Raw genomic sequence first — 17,689 nt, forward strand, 5'->3', positions numbered from 1 at the left:
GAACAAGCAGCTTAGAGACACAAAAGGAGCCCCAGGGCCCGGGAGGGAGGCCTGGAGTGGAACACCCCTCCCACTCACAGTAAAGAACCACAATGCCACGCTGGTGCCTTGGGGAAGGCGGGCTGGCTGCAGGGACAGCTGGACCTGCCCAGGCCCTTGTGGCTTGTAAATGCCCCCCTTCTCCCTCCACAGACTCACATTCCTGCCCAATCCTCTTCCACCCTCCCACCCCACCAAACACACACTTTCTTGCCAGACACAAAGACCACAATTGCTGTATGATTCCACTTATGTGAAATTTCCAGAATAGGCAAATCCACACAGACAAAGTAGAGTAGGGCTGCCAGGGGCTGGGGGAAAGACTGTTAATGGCTATGGGGTCTCCTTTTGGGGTGCTGGAAATATTCTGAAACTAGATAGAGGTGATGGTTGCACAACATTGTCAGTGTAGGAAATACCCCTGCATTGCACACCTGCAAATCGCTAAAATGGTGAACTATATGTTATCGTGAATTTTATCTCAAAAATGTATTGTTTTTCTTTCTTTCTTTTTTTAAATCCTCACCAGAGGATATCCCTCCACTGCTTTTTAGAGAGAGTGGAAGGGAGGGGGACAGACAGAGAGAGAAAAACATCAATGTGAGAGAGACACATTGATTGGTTGCCTTCTGCACAAGCCCCAACCGGGGCCAGAGATCGAGCAACCAGAGCCTGCGACCGAGGTATGTGCCCTTGACCGGAATCGAATTCAGGACCCTTCAATCTGGAGGCCGATGCTCTATCCACTGAGCCAAACTGGCCAGGGCAAAAAAAATGTGTTTTTTAAATAAAACACAGTATAGGTGCTCTGACTCTGACAACTGCATTTCTTTTTTTTTTTTAAATATATTTTTATTGATTTCAGAGAGGGAGAGGGAGAGATAGAAACATCAATGATGAGAGAGAATCACTGATTGGCTGCCTCCTGCACGCCTCACACTAGGGATCGAGCTTACAACACAGGCATGTGCCCTGACCAGGAATGGAATCATGACCTCCTGGTTCATAGGTCGACGCTCAACCACTGAGCCATACCAGCCAGGCACAACTTCTTTATTGCAAAGAAAAAAGCAGTAACTGACAGTATCAGGGGCAGGGGATGATCAGTGACATCACAGGATGGGGGAGCTGGGTTTCTGGAGTCCTGGAGACCCGGGCAGTGGGGAGACCAGAGGGGACTGGGGGAGTGAGCCTGCTTCACCTCTGCATTCACCGGATCTGGTGTGAGGACAAAGGGACAGAGAAGGGAAGCCGAGCTGAGTGGGGTGGGCTGGCCTATCGCTGTGGCCCGCTAGCGGAACAGTGCAGCCCACCCCAGCCAGGCCAGCGTCCAACCCCCAGCTCCCACTGACCAGCCCAGCAGCAGGCCGCCTCAGTGGGGCCTTCTTACCGTGTACTTGTCCCACTTCTTCTCAGGGTCATAGGGTTCCCAGCGGCTGGCGGGGAAGATGTGCTTGTTTTTCTCATACCAGCTCCTTAGCACCACCTTGCCCGCATGTGACTGAGGAAGGGAGAAGGGCCAGCCAGGCCTTGTGCTCAGGGCCACCCGGGAACCTGACTTCTCTCTCTCTCTCTCTCTCTCTCTCTCTCTCTCTCTCTCTCTCTTTTTAATCTTTATTGTTGAAAGTATTACACATGTCCCCTATTTTTCCCCATTGACCCCTTCTAGTCCACCCCACCCCCCGCCCCAGGCCTTCACCACCCTATTGTCTGTGTCCATGGGTTATGCAGCTATGCATACAAGGTCTTTGGTTGATCTCTTCCCACCCACCCACCCTCCCCCACCTTCCCTCCGATATTCTGAAGTCTGTTCCATGCTTCCTTGTCTCTGGATCCACTCCATTCATTAGCTTATTTTGTACATTAGATTCCACATATAAATGAGATCATGTGATACTTGTCTTTCTCTGACTGGCTTATTTCACTCAGCATAATGCTCTCCAGGGCCTGACTTCACTTCTCCTTCCGTCCACTGCTCCTCCCTCCCCTGGCCCAGCGCCCCTGCACCCCTGTACCTCGTCCTTCTCCACAGTGGCATCGCTGAGCAGCCGCACATCATCATGAACATCGAAATTGAAGAGTGGGCCTACGGGGAGAAGCAGCCAGCCCACCTTCAGGCTGCTGCCCTGAGATGTGCGGGCGAGTTGCTGGGGAAGGTGAGGGGCTGGGCCGGGCGCACTCACCACTCTTCCCTCGGGCCTTGGTGACGATGAAATCGTAGAAGCTGTGGTGCTAGGAGCCAAGGGCAGGAAAGACATGGCTGATGACCCATCCCAGCCTCTCCCACCCAACACTGCGCTCCCCAGCCCGAGCCAAAGCCCAGAGCAGAGCAGACTGTCCGTACGAAGCCCCCAGGCAGGCCAATGCCCGCCACCCCTCCCCCTTCCAGGGCTGTGGGAAGAGAGGGGACTCACGTGGGGTATTATGAGGTCCTCCTTGATGTACATGAGCTGCTCCACCCCTGCTGACCTGAGGGAGAAAGGCAGGAGGGAACGGATGGATGAAGCAGCAGCCAGCCAAGGAGACCAGTGCCAGAGCTGGGAGGCAACCCTGACTGCTTGGAGGCTGACTGCTAGGTTTGGTGAGGCCAGGAGTAGCACCCACTGTCCTCCACCTCTGGGCTAAAGAGCAAAGGCCCATGCTCCCACCTAAGCTGTGTGTGGTGACAGGAATGGAAAAAGAATCCTGCCCGGCTGGCGTGGCTAAGTGGTTGAGCGTTGACCTATGAACCAGGAAGTCACGGTTCAATTCCTAGTCAGGGCACATGCCCGGGTTGTGGGATTGATCCCCAGTAGGGGGCGTGCAGGAGGCAGCTGATCAATGATTCTCTCATCATTGATGTTTCTCTCTCCCTCTCCCTTCCTCTCTAAAGTCAATAAAAATATATTCAAAATAAATTTTAAAAATATCTATACTAGCCCTGACCAGTTTGGCTCAGTGGATAGAGCGTCAGCCTGCGGACTCAAGGGTCCCAGGTTCGATTCCGGTCAAGGGCATGTACCTTGGTTGTGGGCACGTCCCCAGTGGGGAGTGTGCAGGAGGCAGCTGATCAATGTTTCTCTCTCATCGATGTTTCTGACTCTCTATCCCTCTCCCTTCTTCTCTGTAAAAAATCAATAAAATATATTTTTAAAAAATATATCTATACTAATAAAAGGTAATATGCTAATTAGACCAGGTTGACCAGCCATCTTCTGGACTTCTGACTTCCTTCCAGACAAAGCCATGGTGGTAGGGGCTGAGGCAGAGGCAGTTAGAGGCAATAAAGCCAGCAGGGGAGGGCAGTTGGGGGCAATCAGGCTGGCAGGGGAGAGCAGTGAAGGGTGAGATCAGGCAGGCAGGCAGAGGGGTTAGGGGCAATCAGGCAGGCAGGCAAAGGCAGTTAGGGGCAATCAGGCAGGCAGGCAGGTGAGCGGTTAGGAGCCAGCGGTCCCAGATTGCGAGAGGCATGTCTGACTGTCAGTTTAGGACATCCCCCAAGGGGTCCTCGATTGGAGAGGGTGTAGGCTGGGCTGAGGGAACACCCCCCATGCACAAATTTCGTGCACCAGGCCACTAGTTTATATATATAAAAGCCTAAGTGACTGACCGACCGAAAGACTAAACAACCAAACCACAGGTCATTATGACGTGTACTGACCACCAGGGGGCAGACGCTCAACCCAGGAGCTGCCCCCTGGTGATCAGTGTGCTCCCACAGCAGAAGCACCACTCAGCTGACAGAGGGGTGCCAAACACAGGGCTCATGGCTGGTGAGCACCAGGCAAGTGCCACCGCAGCGGCCGAGACTCTTCTGATTGGGACTGACTGGGTGTGAGTCTGTGGCAGGCACAGCGGGGCCGGCATGAATGGGAGCTGCAGGCAGGAGTGGCAGGCGGCATTGGATTGCTGGTTTCGGCCCGATCCCCATAGGCCACACTGAGGGACCCCACTGGTGAACAAATCTATGCACCGGGCCTCTAGTATATATATATAAAAAGAATCCTGACCCTCTTCTCAGTAGCACAGTGCCGCATGCCACTTTCGTACCCAGGGAGCAGTCATCTTGGTGAGCCACAAGCAGCAGACACAACTTGGGGCTTCTGGTACCAGGGCTGGGACAGCAGGTTCCACATGCACATACATGTTCACACATGCACACACACACTTTCATACCTGCTCATACACGTGCACATACACCCTACCTGAGCTCACTGAAGTCTTTGCGCAGGATCTCAAGCGCCTTCTGCAGGAACTGCTGCATAGTGTTGCCTTTTTTCATCTGCATGAGGCCCCAGCCGGCACCCAGGATACCAGAAAGTTGGGAGGGAAAGATGGGACCCCGGAGCTGTCACCGTCACAGGTGGCCAGGCCCTCTTCCCTGCTCCCCCCAGGATACCCAGGGGCCACCCACAGGAAGGGGCCTGCAGGTTCCAAAGCCAGGACTGCAGCTCCTCCTCACGGAATCTGAGGAACACAGGGCGTGGGCTGCAGGCCCCACACTGCCCACCTTGACTGTCCGCCGGTGTCCAGAGCCATCCCAGTAACTGAAGGTGATTTCAATTTCTTCACCTACAAAGCAGAATTGCCACTTAGTCTCCAGAACCATGAGTCCCCAGCCCCCGCAAGCTCCCTGGGGCTTAGCCTTCAGCCCAGGGCTCTCACTGGCCCAGCACCCCAGGCTGGGCCATGCAGGTCCCACTTTGTGAGCACTCACTCTTTTTGTTTTGTTTTCAATGGGGTGGATGGGTATCACTGAACAGTCCCCCACCAATTCCCTGTTGCTCCCCTTGATGTGGAGACCCCCGTGTCCTGGGATGCTGCCAGGAGGAGCAGGGCACCTCAACATCTCAACTCATCACCCTGGAGGGACTCGGAGGAGCCACCCCAATCAGTACTCCAAACCTGTCACCACTCTTTTTGTTTGTTAATCCTCAACTGAGGATATTTTCCATTGATTTTTAGAGAGAGCGGAAGGGAGAGGGAGAGGCACAGAGAGAGAAACATCAATGTGGGAGAGACATATCGACTGGTTGCCTCCCACATGTGCCCTGACCGGGGCTGGGGACTGGGGATGGAGCCTGAACCGAAGTACATGCCCTTGACCGGAAATGAACCCACAATCCTTCAGTTCGTGGGCCGATGCTCTATCCACTGAGCCAAACCAGCTAGGGCATGAGCACTCACTCTTGATCTTCTCCTGCTTGGCTTCCCACTCTTGCCGCAGCTCTTCCCGGAGCCGATTCTCCTCCTCCTGGGAGAGGAAAGGGGTACAGGGAGGACGCCCCAGGCTGCTCAGCGGGCATGCAGGGCCCCACTCCCTGAGCAAAAGCCTCTGCCAAGGTCAGGGCCAGGGCTGGGGTCAAGCTGCTTTTACCTCACGGTCACGGTCAGGCAAAAAGCTTGTGTCCACATCTGGGTTCTTCCCCAATTTCCTCTTCTTTGTGGGGATCTCTGGAGCCAAAGGAAACACAGGGGTCAGCTGCACGATGGGTCCTGGACCTTTGTCACTTGGGCCCCAGCTCAAATGCCACCTCCTTGGAGGCTTCCTAGACCACCCTGGCTGGGACACATTGCCCTCTGCTCCCCGTCACAGCAGCCTGCACTGCCACTGGGACTGCAGGTTCCACATGCATATGCACACACACGCGCATGTGCATATACATGTACTGCGTTCTTCCATCAGCTGTGACCTGATGGCATTAGGGCCAGTGTCTGAGGGAGCAAAGGACCCATTGCATTGGATGGGTAGGGCATCCACTGAGGGATGGGTGCTTGGGAGAGGGCTCCCTCTGTTCCAGGAGTTGTGCTCATCACAGTCACATCTTTTTTTAAAATGATTTTTTGAGAGAAAGAGTGAGAGAGAGGAAGGGAGAGGGGAAAAGAGAGAAAGAGAGAGAGAGAAACATTGATTTGTTGTTCCACTTATTTATGCATTCATTAGTTGATTCTTTTTTTAAAAAAATATATTTTTATTGATTTCAGAGAGGAAGGGAGAGGGAGGGAAAGACAGAAACATCAATGATGAGAGAGAATCATTGATCGGCTGCCTCCTGCATGCCCCACATTGAGGATCGAGCCAGCAACCCAGGCATGTGCCCTGACCGGCAATCAAAATGTGACCTCCTGGTTCATAGGTCAACACTTAACCACTGAGCCACGCCAGCTGGGCCATTAGTTGATTCTTGTATGTGCCCTGATAGGGCATCGAACCCACAAGCTTGGCATACTGGGATGTCACTCTAACCAACTGAGCTACCTGGCCAGGTCCCACAGCCACATATCTGTTGTCTCATTTAATCCTCACAATAACCCCAAAATGCACGATATTCCTTTTTCCCACTCAGAGCCAACTGGGAGAAGGGAAGGAAAGGCCAGCCTTGCCAACATCCTGGACTCTGAGACTCAGATTCCCCAACTGGGACATGAACTAAAACAGTGGTTCTTCAACCTGCTGGACTTAGCACCCTTGACACTGTTACAAGAGTGACCTCCTTGTTCATAGGTCGACGCTCAACCAACTGAGCCACACCGCCCAGGGCAACAGTCCCCTGCTTTTGTCCATCTGTCTTGACCCTGGCCCAGCATGGAGCAGGTGCAGGGCACACGGGGCCCTCCTGCTGGCTTTGTCCTTGCTCCCCAGCCTTTCCAAGTTGTCCCTATAGCCCCTTGTTTCCTCAGCTAAGACCTGCATGGCCGAAACCGGTTTGGCTCAGTGGATAGAGCGTTGGCCTGCGGACTGAAAGGTCCCGGGTTCGATTCTGGTCAAGGGCATGTACCTGGGTTGTGGGCACTTCCCCAGTGGGGGATGTGCAGGAGGCAGCTGATCGATGTTTCTCTCTCATCGATGTTTCTAACTCTCTATCTCTCTCTCTCTTCCTCTCTGTAAAAAATCAATAAAATATATTTAAAAAAAAAAAAAAAAAAAAAAAGACCTGCACGGCCCCATAAGTAGCCACTGAATTTCTGTGGCTGTCAATTTACATTGAAATTAATCAAACACAATTTAACAATTCAGTGCCCCAGTCACACGAGCCACATGTTCAGTGGCCACCTGGCAGCACAGACATTTCCATCATCACAGAAAGTTCTACCAGCCGGCCTGATCTAGACCATTCTCTCCCGTCCTTGGTCCATTTTTCATGGTACCTTCAGCAGCTCGCTCTGACAACCTCTCGCACTGAAGATCCCATGCCCCTGGACGGGGCTCACATGACTGGCTCTGACTCACTGCCACTAAAGGCAAGCCCCCGCCCCAACTCAGCTTTTTAAAAATATTTTTAGCCCTAGCCGGTTTGGCTTAGTGGATAGAGCGTTGGCCTGCGGACTGAGGGGTCCAGGGTTCGATTCCGGCCAAGAGCACATGCCTGAGTTGCGGGCTCGATCCCCAGTAGGGGGTGTGCAGGAGGCAGCCAACCAATGATTCTCTCTTATCATTGATGTTTCTATCTCTCCCTCTTCCTTCCTCTCTGAAATCAATAAAGAAATATATATTTTTTTAAGTATTTTTAATACTTTTAAAAATTGATTTCAGAGAGTAAGGGAGAGGGAGACGGAGAGAAACATCAATGGTGAGAGAGAATCACTGGTCAGCTGCCTCCCGCAGGCCCGCAACCTGGACATGTGCCCTTGACTGGAATTGAACCTGGGACCCTTTAGTCCACAGGCCGATGCTCTATCCCAGCCGTGGGGAAACTACGGCCCGCGGGCCGGATCCGGCCCGTTTGAAATGAATAAAACTAAAAAAAAAAAAAAAAGACCGTACCCTTTTGTGTAATGATGTTTACTTTGAATTTATATTAGTTCACACAAACACTCCATCCATGCTTTTGTTCCGGCCCTCTGGTCCAGTTTAAGAACCCATTGTGGCCCTCGAGTCAAAAAGTTTGCCCACCCCTGCTCTATCCACTGAACCAAACAGGCTAGGGCTCTACACACACTGCAGACTTGGCTCTTTCTCTCCTGCCCTGACATGTGAAGTTCGGGACCACAAACATGGCGGGCGATCAAGGCTAGGTGGTGGATGTGCTGCTTTAGAGCTAGAAACCCGGGACAGAGCGCTGCAGGCAGGGTGCCTCCCTGGTGCCCCCAGCCTGCCCTCACCTTCCCTTTCCAACTCCTCCTCATCCATGGTCTCCTCCTCTTCCTCTTCATCCAATTCCTCCTCTTCCTCCAGCGTGAAGGACAGGCTGGAGATCTTCCGCTTGGCCTCCTTCTTGCGCTCCTTCTCTCGCAGCTTCTCCAGCTTCCTGCGAGGCATGGATAGCCATCATCACCACATGCTCACCTGAGGCCCCTTCCATGAGCCAGAGCCACCTATGGGCTCAGTGTAGGCCCACGGGGTGCAGACCCTGAGGAGTCCTACTGCCCTGGGTCACTTCAAGTTCATGGGCAGTGCTCTGATGAGCAGAAGCCAGCATGACCCAATCCCATGCACTAGCTACACCTCAGGGGGGGGGGGGGGGCTGCCGGCACAGAGGACTCACAGCTGCAGCTCCTTCGACTGCTCCTTCTTGGCCAGCTGCTTCTCCCGTTCCTTCACCAGTGCCTCCTGCTTGGCCTTCATGTCATTCAGGGTCACAAGTCCTGTGAGACCAGGAGGCACGGGGATACGGATCGGTCACCCAGAGCCAGCAAAACAGTCCCCTGGGTCCAGGAGAGGGTGACACGCGTGCTTTGCTTACCCACGGTGCTGGACTTCAGCTCTGCCTCCACCGCATCGTAGTGCGCAGAGAACTTCTTGTCAATGTTGGATTTCATTATGTTCTCCTGTAGGGGAGGGAGAGCGGCGGTGAGGGCCACCCACCACGCCATGGTGGAAGTGGGGACCTGGGTCTGGGTTCCAGTCCCAGGTCTGCTCCGGGCCTATAATGTGACCTTGGGGAAAACACGTCCCCTTTCCTCAGTGGATGGAACTTTCCACAGGGCTACAAGGGGCTCTTTCAGTGCCGAGGGAGCCAAATGGGGTTGCTTTCCAGTGACCCCTGAGCTGCTCTGGCCCCTCCATACCTCCCACTGGGGACCAGAGCACCCTCAGTATCCTAGATCCATGGGTTCTACCTGCCCTTTTAATTTTTTTATTGATTTTAGGGAGAGGATGGAAAAGAGAGAAATATCGATTAGTTGCCTGCTGCATGTGACCCGACCAGGAATCAAACCCTCAACCTAGGTATGTGCCCTGTCCAGGAATCGAACCTCCCACCTTTTGGTGTACAGGGCAATGCTCCAATCAACTGAGCCACACCAGCCAGGGCTCAAGAAAAAAAGAAAGAAAGAAAAAAAATATATATATATATGTATGTAATTGATTTCAGAGAGGAGGGAGAGGGAGAGAAACATCAATGATGAGAGAGCATCATTGATTGGCTGCCTCCTGCACGCCCCACACTGAGGATCAAGTAACCTTGGAATGTGCGCTGACCGGGAATGGAACCGTGACCTCCTGGTTCATAGGTCAATGCTCAACCACTGAGCTACACTGCCCGGGGTGATACCCAGCTTTTAAGATGAAGCTCTGGAGACCCAAGTCAAGTGGTGCCAGGAGAGTGAAGAGTGGCCAAGGGACCTATTCCCTCACTGAGCAGTATGGCTCCCTCTCAGCTCCAGATGCTGCCAACAGCTTCCCATGAGGCCTCGCTCCAGTTCAGCCCCATTCCACATAGGTCCCTCTCTGGCCAGTGGCCTCCGGAGGAGGTGGCCAGCAGAGAAATGTACCTCTGGCTGGCAGAGAGTCAGCACTGAGTGGGGCATGAACGGAGGCCTCAGCATAAGGGCTTTTGCTTGGGCCCGGCTTCCATGGTACCTAAGGCAGGAGCCTGCTTGCCCCTCATGTCCTGAATTCCAAAGGAAGAGCCTACTGCAAAGGCCCAAGGGGGGAGAGGGGGAAGAACAGCTCCTTCCTTCCTGACCTCCCACTCACTGAAGGCCTTTGTGACCTGCTAGCACCCCTGAGCCTACCTTTGTTGCGGGGCAAAGGGCTCTGGAAAGAGCCTCACCAACTGGTGGATTGGCCTGGACCTGCGGGACCTGCCCTTCCTGGGATCCATTGGCTCAGGGCAGAGACCTCACTCTCAGGGCTGAGGGGGCCAGAACCAGGACGCTCTGTGCCTGCGAGGGGCTCCCCAATGTGACCAATAGAACCACTGACTGATGGAGGCTTGTCACAAGCTAGGTCGGCTCAGCCTTCTGAGCCCACTTTACAGATGAGCAGACAGTCGCCAGCTCGCTTCTAACCCTTGCTAGAGGTCAGCGAGCAAGGGTCTCCCTCCCGGGGTCGCCAGGGGCCCCAGGGGGCCGGGGCAGTGCGCAGCGCGCATGCTCTGTGGCGGCCCCGCCCAGCCCGCACCTCGGTGATCCGCTGCTTCATCTGCTCCATCTGCTCGCGCTGCTTCTCCCGCTTTTTCATCAGGTGCATGGCGCGGCCCGCCTCGCTCGCGGCGCCCTTGTACTGAGCCATGGTGGCAGCGGCGGCAGCGGCGGAGACAGCGACAGTAGCCTGGCAAAGTCGCCGGCTGCGGTGACCGCGGCGTTCGGCTGACGCCCGCGCGCTGTGACGTCGCCCAACAGGGAACGCACGGGCGCCCCGCCACGCCCAGAGCAGCGCCAGCCACCCCACCACGTGACCCCCGGAGGCCCACCCCCGCGCACACTCCCTCTGTTCCCCGTCCATTCCTCGACGTTAACCCCAGGCCCGAGGCTGGGTTTCCCGGTCCTACTTCCTCCTGTTTATCCCAAGGCTGAGGATCACCCCAGAGACCCCCTGGGGTCTCTGATGATCCGGCCCAAGGCCAGACGCCCCCTTGCTGCCCCCTTACCTGCGGCAGCCCATTTACCCTGCTTGCACCAGTTTGAGGGCACCCAAGACTGGGCCCCAATCCCCCATTTCCCCAGACCACGAGGCTGGGCCTGGGTCCCATCTGCCTCCTCTTCCTTGACCTGGAGGCAGGGACCCTGCTCCTCTACTTCAACCCCACCCCAGGCCAGACCCCTCTCCCAGTTCCCTTCACATTGACCCCCAGGGAAGGTTGATGTGACCCGTTGCCTCTGCACAGGCCCTTTCACTTCAGCTCTTTAATTCCCTGATGAAGTGACCTGTTTGTAGCCATCAGGAGCCAACCTAAGCCAGAGTCCCAAACTCACAGGGACAGAATGACATCCCAGGGAAGCTGAGGCCCTACCCGGTGCCCAGTTTGGGGGAAATAATGCTAAAGATCTGGGCTCAGGTTTCCACACAGTTTTATTGGGAGGTTTTGTTTTCTGTGAAATACACTAGAGGTTGGGGAAGGGAACACATTCACTTTGAAAGATAAGGGTTTCCCACCACTAAGGGAAAGGGTGGGGGCAGGGCACACTGGGGGTCTAGATCCATTTTCCCACCTCCTTCTGCTTTGCTCACATTTCTCTCAGTACCAAAGGACATAAATACAAAGACACAAAGAAACAAAAACAGCAAGATCAACCTCCAATGGGGCCACACCCAAGCCCTTCCCCGTCCCAGGCCGCCCAGGTAGCCAGGGGAGCTGCTCCACAGCCCTAAGGCCGCACCAAGACTGCAAGGGAGGGGGACAGAGCTCTCTTCTCAGACAGGGTGGGCAGAAGTTAATAAATTAGAATAAATTAACAGGGTGGGGAGGGACGAAGGATGAAACTTTGTGCTGGGAGGGCCCCTTCTCTCCAACACACAAGAGGTGGTGGGGGGAGGCAGGGGGCATCTCCAAAGGCCACTACAGTGGGAGTAAGAGCAGTGGGGGCAGAAGTCAGCTTTTCCTCCATGTTCTTCCCATACAGAGCAGAAGAATTCGTGGTCAGGGCAAGAAACACAGACAAGGAGAGGAACCCTCTTTTCCCAGGATAAGGAAGGGCCAAGAAAGAGGATACTAGCCAACCCCCCGCCCATCTCCCAAACCATCACTAAGATTAAGGATTTGGTCAGTGAATCAATGAGGTGGGTGACAGGAATGTGGTGGGGGAAGCAGAGGATGCTGGAAACAGGGGTGCCCAGCCATGCCCATCTCCCGAGCCCTGGAGGAGAACAGGGGAGAGGCATCTGGGGCTGGGGGAGGGTCAGCAATCACTGGTCAGCTTCTCCAAAGACATCGTTCTGTTTGCGCTTCATGTTCTCAAAGTCAAAGGCGGAGCCTGCCATACGCTTGTAGATGTCTTTGATGTCATTGCAGGTTGTCTCAAAGTGTGTGGTGGCGTCATAGGAGCAGGAACAGAACACCTGAAAACAGCCAGAGCCGTGGCCCAGGGTGAGTTGGGTAGGGGCCCTGGGCAAGCAGCCAGGGGCCGGGGCCAGGACAGGCTGCTCACCTGGCTCTCGGAACCATCGTCGATGGGCTCATACAAGTCACTGATGGCCACAAACCTGAAGGGCAGATGGAGGGGAGGGGACAGGCCTCACAACCAGCCTTGCCCTCCATGGTACCCGTCCCCCAGCCCCCAGCCCCCCAGCTCCTTGGCTCCCTTCCTCCCCCAAGCCCCTCACTTCTGGTCAATGGGCTCCAGTAGCTCCAGGGCCGGCTCAACCTCCTTTTCGGGCTCCGCAGTCTCCACCGTGGTGCTGGCAATGGCGATGTACTTGCCCTGAGCAGCCACGTTGTGTGCGTAGGAGATCATGCACACGTAGATGTCTGTCCGCAGGAAGCGCTCCATTAACGTGGGCACACAAAGGGCTCTCGGGGGTTGGCTCAATTTGGGCCTGCCTGACCCTCCCCAGCTCCACACAGCAGGCAGCATCCAAGCTGCCACCTTCATGAAGGGGGAGAGTCCAAGCCACCCAATCCCTAGGGCCCCAAGTCATGGGGACTGTGATGCGGGTCCCTATTCTTCCATGGAGGGATCGGGCAGAGCCCCTAGGCTTATGAGGACAGGCAGAGTCACCCCAAAGACAACACCCTGGACGAAGTCACATGGGGCTTAGCCCACCTGACTTCCTGTTGACCTGGTTCTGGGGGATGATGATTTGGCAGGAGTTGGCATCGTTGGTGTTCTTGATGGGGTGGCTGAGGATACAGATGATTCGGATAACCTGGCCAGCCTTTCGCACACGGTCTGGAATGTAGCTGGGATCACAGATCAGCTGCTTGCAGCGGGCCACCTGTGAAAGCACCAAAAGGCCTTGTCCCTATCCAACAATCCCCTAGGAAGTCATGGAGATGGGCCCACAGCTAGGGCTGGCAGCTCCAGCAGGCAGGGCACTCCTCTGAGCTGTCGCCACTGCCCCTCCTGTATGCAGCAAACAGCTTCATCCTGCATCTCAGGGAAGTATGCCCGTTGGGCGACCCCCTTTGCTGACACTGATCAGGAACACTCCTTGGACCACTGACACAGCACATGGGCCTGGAGAGACACCTCTTGCCAACAGGAATGGCTATGTAGACTCCTGGAGCTCCAGTGCCCAACCCAAGGCCCTCAGAGCTGAGCAGCAGCAAACCCAGCAGAGCCAGGGTCACTGGGAAGAGAACCTCTAAGGAGAAGAACAAATTCCACCCACACCATCATGACTGCACCATAGGGAAGGCTTACCTCTCCCTCAGACTTCACACCCACCACCTTGCCATTCTCCATGATGATGTCATCCACAGGTTTGTTCAGCATATATGTCCCCCCATAGATGGCACTCAATCTATGGTGGGGAGAGTGATGGTGAAGTACCCACCCAGAAGAAACAGGGACCAGTGCCACTGCACCCTCCCCCCACCAGCACTGGGGTACAGAGAAGGCTGCCCCAAGCAGGCAGAGCTCAGGAGGCCCAATGGTTCTACCCAGATCTGTCGCCCAGAATATCCTGCAAAGGGCTAGTCTAAAGGTGGCATGAGGGCATAGCTCCTCACAGAAATGGTTTGAGGAGCAAAACTAAGGGCTCTGGACAAGCCCTGACTCAAGGCTCCAAGGACCCCGGCCCAGTCCTCGCACTGCCTGACAGCCCAGAAACCAAGCAAGCCCTGTCTGCAGTGGCCCTTTCAACTCTGCACTTCAACACATTGCTGCGGCACCCCTGGCACCCGAGGAAGATGCAAGGTAAATGAAGACTAAGAGGGCAAAGCACAGGATGCTACGAAAATGCTCAAGGGACCATTCCCAGGCTTGGCCTTAGTCCTGTTCAGTACTGAAAGAAGCTATGCTCTCACCTTGCAAAGCCCTGAGGCAGCTCGCCAAGGCCATAGAGTGGGTATAAATATGGGCTCTTGCCATACCGGGCCAGGGACTCGCTGTACAACTTGATGCGGTTGATGGTTTCGAGACAAGGCTGGTCCAAGTAGCTAAGGGGGGGGACAGGGTTAGAAGAAGAGGCTCCAACAGCGGAATCCCCAGCTCATCCCACCCGGGCACCAGGCTAGCATTCCCCCATCCTCAATGGCCTGGGAAAACTTAATGGGTTAAACACAGGGAAGGAATGGAAAAGCAACAGGTGAGGGTGTGGCTGAGGACAAGAGATGTGCACAGTGGACCGAGGGAGCAGTAGGCAGGGGTGGGGAGGGCAGGGCTCAGGCCAGGTGAGGCGCAGTGTGCCATAACAGCTTCCCCTCACTCATCAGTGCGGTAGAGCGCCAGGGCGTGGCCAGTGAAGTCAATGACATCCTGGCCCAAGTCAAACTTCCGGTAGACTTCGCGCATGCTGGTGCTCTGGGGGTCGACGCCCTCAAAGGTCTTGGGATCATTCTCATCAAAGTTTGCCACGAACACTAGGAACTTGCGGAAGCGCCGTTTCTCGAACATACCCATCAGATCTGCAGAGACGATGCAAGGAAAGCCTTCACACCACAGAACAGGAACCTTTCCTTCCCACTAGGCAGGCCATGTGACCTTAGATGAACCCCTCTGCCCTTCTCAGCCTCAGTTTCCCATCTGGAAAGGCTTTGAGGGCCCTCCTGGCTCTGACACTAGAAGATGTTTCACTGCTCAGGTGGAGTCCCTGTCAAAAGGTGAAGTCTTGCCCGGCCAGTGTGGCTCAGTGGTTGAGCATCAACCTATAAACCAGGCGGTCACGGTTCGATTCCCGGTCAGGGCACATGTCCAGGTTGTGGGCTTGATCTCCCATGAGGGGTGTGCAGGAGGCAGCCGATCAATGATTCTCTCTCATCATTGATATTTCTCTATCTCTTTCCCGCTCCCTTCCTCTCTGAAATTTTTTAAAAAGACTGGTCTTTCAAGGAGTCTCCCCTCCACATCCCCTGTGCACATGGACTTCCCTCCTGGCAACCTGTATGAGGGACAGCCCAGGGTGGTAGAGAAAAGACAGAGCAAGGGACTTCTGGTACTGCATGGGGAACGTGACCTTGGGCAAGGGATGCCCTGTTCTGGATGTCTGCCCCCATCCCCAAGATTCTCTGGCTCAGGGGACCCGTACTCACTAGAAGCCAAGGCTTCAGTCTCAGTGGACGGCACTTTGTAGATCTTGCCCCCCTTGTAGACAAAGCTGCCTTCCACCACCTTGAAGTCCAAGTAGCGAGTCACCTCTGTATACAGTAGCATCTTTACCAGCTGCCCTGCAGGGTGGTGAGGGAAAGGCAACAGTATCAGCATGGCTCCCTCAGAAGCTCTGGCTGCTCTGGCTGCCCCTTCTTTGGAGCCTGATCCCTCTCTGGTTGTCCCAATCACCCCCCCCGCAATATGTCCTGCGTCTCCCTCACCATTGGCCATGAGGAATTTGGGGATCAGATCAACATTCCAGTCTCGGCCCCGGCCCATCGACTCAGGTGGCCCCTCCAGCAATTGAAAACGCTTATACAGCTGTAAGCAGGAAGGAGAGAAAGAGAGGCACCTCTAAGACCACCCCTCCCTCCCCCGCCCCTAAGGAGCTGCTTTGGCACCCTATGCAAGAGGTTAACAAGGGATGGGCCTGGGCTCAGGCGGCCTCACCTCCTCCAGGGGTGTGATGGAGGAGCTCTCACCCCCATAGTAGGGGTTCCGGTCCATGTGCAGCACCTTCTTCCCATTCACAGACATGATGCCCGACAGGATGCATTCCTGCAGAAGGGGTGACACATTTGCTGCACTCCCACCAGCAGCCCTTACTGGTTCCCCACCCCAAACAGGAAAGGACAGCAAAGCTAGAAAGACTCGGCATCAATGGACAGCTCCTTTCACCATCACCACCACCACCACCACCCCCTGCTGGCCGAGTCGCCTAAAATTAGGGGGCAATGGTTTAATCTGACCACAGTCTCCTTTATAACCTTGAGGGGCAAAGAGATAAAGAAAAGAGATAATGGAAGCATAGCAGGAGAGCATCCAGCAGACACACGGATGGTCTATCCAGCAACTCCCATACCAAGAAAGTCATCTATCTACACCAGCTATCTACATAGAGCTGCAAGAAAAGACAGATAAGACACAATGAGCCACAGAGACCCACTGGACGGTGAAGGACCCCGGGGAGGGAAGTGAAGAAAGGCTTAGCATGGCCCAGGAATCGCCGACCCCACCCTGAGCTGCTGGGTCCTCCAAGTGGCCCCTGACCCCAAATCTTCCCACCAGGGGAGGGGCTCCTGCGCCACAACCGAGGGAAATGTCTCTGAGGAGTGGTCCAACGGGGTTGGAGGGCAGGGGGAAGATAAACACCCCTCCATTCACTGTCACTAACCCAAAGACAAAGGCTGCAGACACTAGTCAGCCTGAGGTATCCATGGGAAACTGGGGATGGAGGGGGGGGGAGGATGGGGGGAGGATAGGAGCGGTAGCGGGAATGTGGCCACTGCCCTCACTACTGCTCCTTCTGGAACATTCCCTGGGTCCCTGGATCCCATAAAAAGCCGAGAAGGCAAGATGAGGGTCCACCCTTGCCGAGGGCCCCTGACCCGAGGTCCTTACATTTCATCCTCACCAGGATTAGCGCAAGATGAGAGGGGATGCTGAATGGGCAGGTGTCGGTGCAAGGGACTTTGGGGGGTATAGGGCTGAGTGGAGGGGGGCTAAAGGGCGGGGGGGCTCTAGGGGGTATAGGGTCGAGTGGGGGTGTAGGCTGGGATGGGGAGGACAGAAGGGGCCGGCTGTCGGGGCCCGGGGAGTTGAGGGGGCAGAAAAAATGGGGGTCATTTCTTAGAGAAGGAGCCACGGCAGTGGGTAGTAGAGGCGACATCGTGGGGGTGGGCACGGGGCTGCTTTTTTTCGGGGATCAGAGAGCCAGCCGGGGTCGGCAGCCCCGCTGATGGCAGTGACAGGATGGGGTCGGGGGCGGCAGCACTGCGGGGAGGATGGGGCGATGTGGCGCTCCGGGCGCCGGGGGCCGCACTTACGGTGAGGCCGGTGCCCAGCACGATCACATCGTATTCTTCATCCATGGTCAGGCCTCGGTGCCAGCGCCGTGGGCTCCTCCTCCTGCTTCACCACAGCCGCCGCCGCTGCCGCCGCACTGGACCAAAGATGGCGGCGCGTCAGCCGCCCCCCCCCCCCCCCCCGATCCCTCCGCCGCGTCAAAGAGTCCGTCCCTCCCCACGCTCCGCCGCGCACGGCCGGGGCCGCCGCCTCCCCGGTTCGCCTCCCGGGAGGGCTGCCAGGGCCCTGGCCTCAGCACCAGCGTGGCCCCGCGGGCGGCGCGGCTCGCCGAGAGCCCCGACGGGAGGGGAGCGGGGCGGGGCGGGCGGGGCCGCCGGTGGCGGTGCTGCGACCGAGGATGGGGATCAGTGCGCGGGAGCCGGTGCGCCTGCCCCGCCCTTGGGGATGCTCA

The 17,689-nt window shown here is 55.8% G+C and overlaps 2 protein-coding genes across 3 annotated transcripts; both read right to left on the reverse strand.

The window, feature by feature from the left end:
* Nucleotides 1-1,077: 1,077 nt before the first annotated feature.
* FAM50A (family with sequence similarity 50 member A) lies at nt 1,078-10,585 on the reverse strand. Its single transcript, XM_036306063.1, has 13 exons — nt 10,364-10,585; nt 8,703-8,787; nt 8,505-8,604; nt 8,122-8,267; nt 5,396-5,472; nt 5,206-5,272; nt 4,529-4,590; nt 4,224-4,300; nt 2,454-2,508; nt 2,223-2,271; nt 2,055-2,125; nt 1,430-1,540; nt 1,078-1,257 (listed from the first exon to the last, which is right to left on the reverse strand). Exons 1-13 carry the CDS (start codon nt 10,472-10,474, stop codon nt 1,249-1,251), a joined length of 1,020 nt encoding a protein of 339 aa, XP_036161956.1. The 5' UTR covers nt 10,475-10,585; the 3' UTR covers nt 1,078-1,248.
* A 651-nt stretch (nt 10,586-11,236) lies between these two features.
* GDI1 (GDP dissociation inhibitor 1) lies at nt 11,237-17,396 on the reverse strand. 2 transcript variants are annotated; one of them, XM_036305803.1, is made up of 11 exons: nt 17,259-17,396; nt 15,883-15,990; nt 15,654-15,753; nt 15,375-15,509; nt 14,552-14,750; nt 14,151-14,282; nt 13,546-13,645; nt 12,946-13,117; nt 12,506-12,650; nt 12,331-12,385; nt 11,237-12,241 (listed from the first exon to the last, which is right to left on the reverse strand). In XM_036305803.1, exons 1-11 carry the CDS (start codon nt 17,301-17,303, stop codon nt 12,089-12,091), a joined length of 1,344 nt encoding a protein of 447 aa, XP_036161696.1. In that variant the 5' UTR covers nt 17,304-17,396; the 3' UTR covers nt 11,237-12,088. The 2 variants fall into 2 exon arrangements, with proteins under 2 accessions (XP_036161696.1, XP_036161697.1); XM_036305804.1 differs by lacking the exons at nt 15,654-15,753; nt 17,259-17,396.
* Between the last annotated feature and the right edge of the window lie 293 nt (nt 17,397-17,689).

Source organism: Myotis myotis, unplaced genomic scaffold (assembly GCF_014108235.1).
Source record: "Myotis myotis isolate mMyoMyo1 unplaced genomic scaffold, mMyoMyo1.p scaffold_m19_p_4, whole genome shotgun sequence".
NCBI classification, from domain to species: domain Eukaryota; kingdom Metazoa; phylum Chordata; class Mammalia; order Chiroptera; family Vespertilionidae; genus Myotis; species Myotis myotis.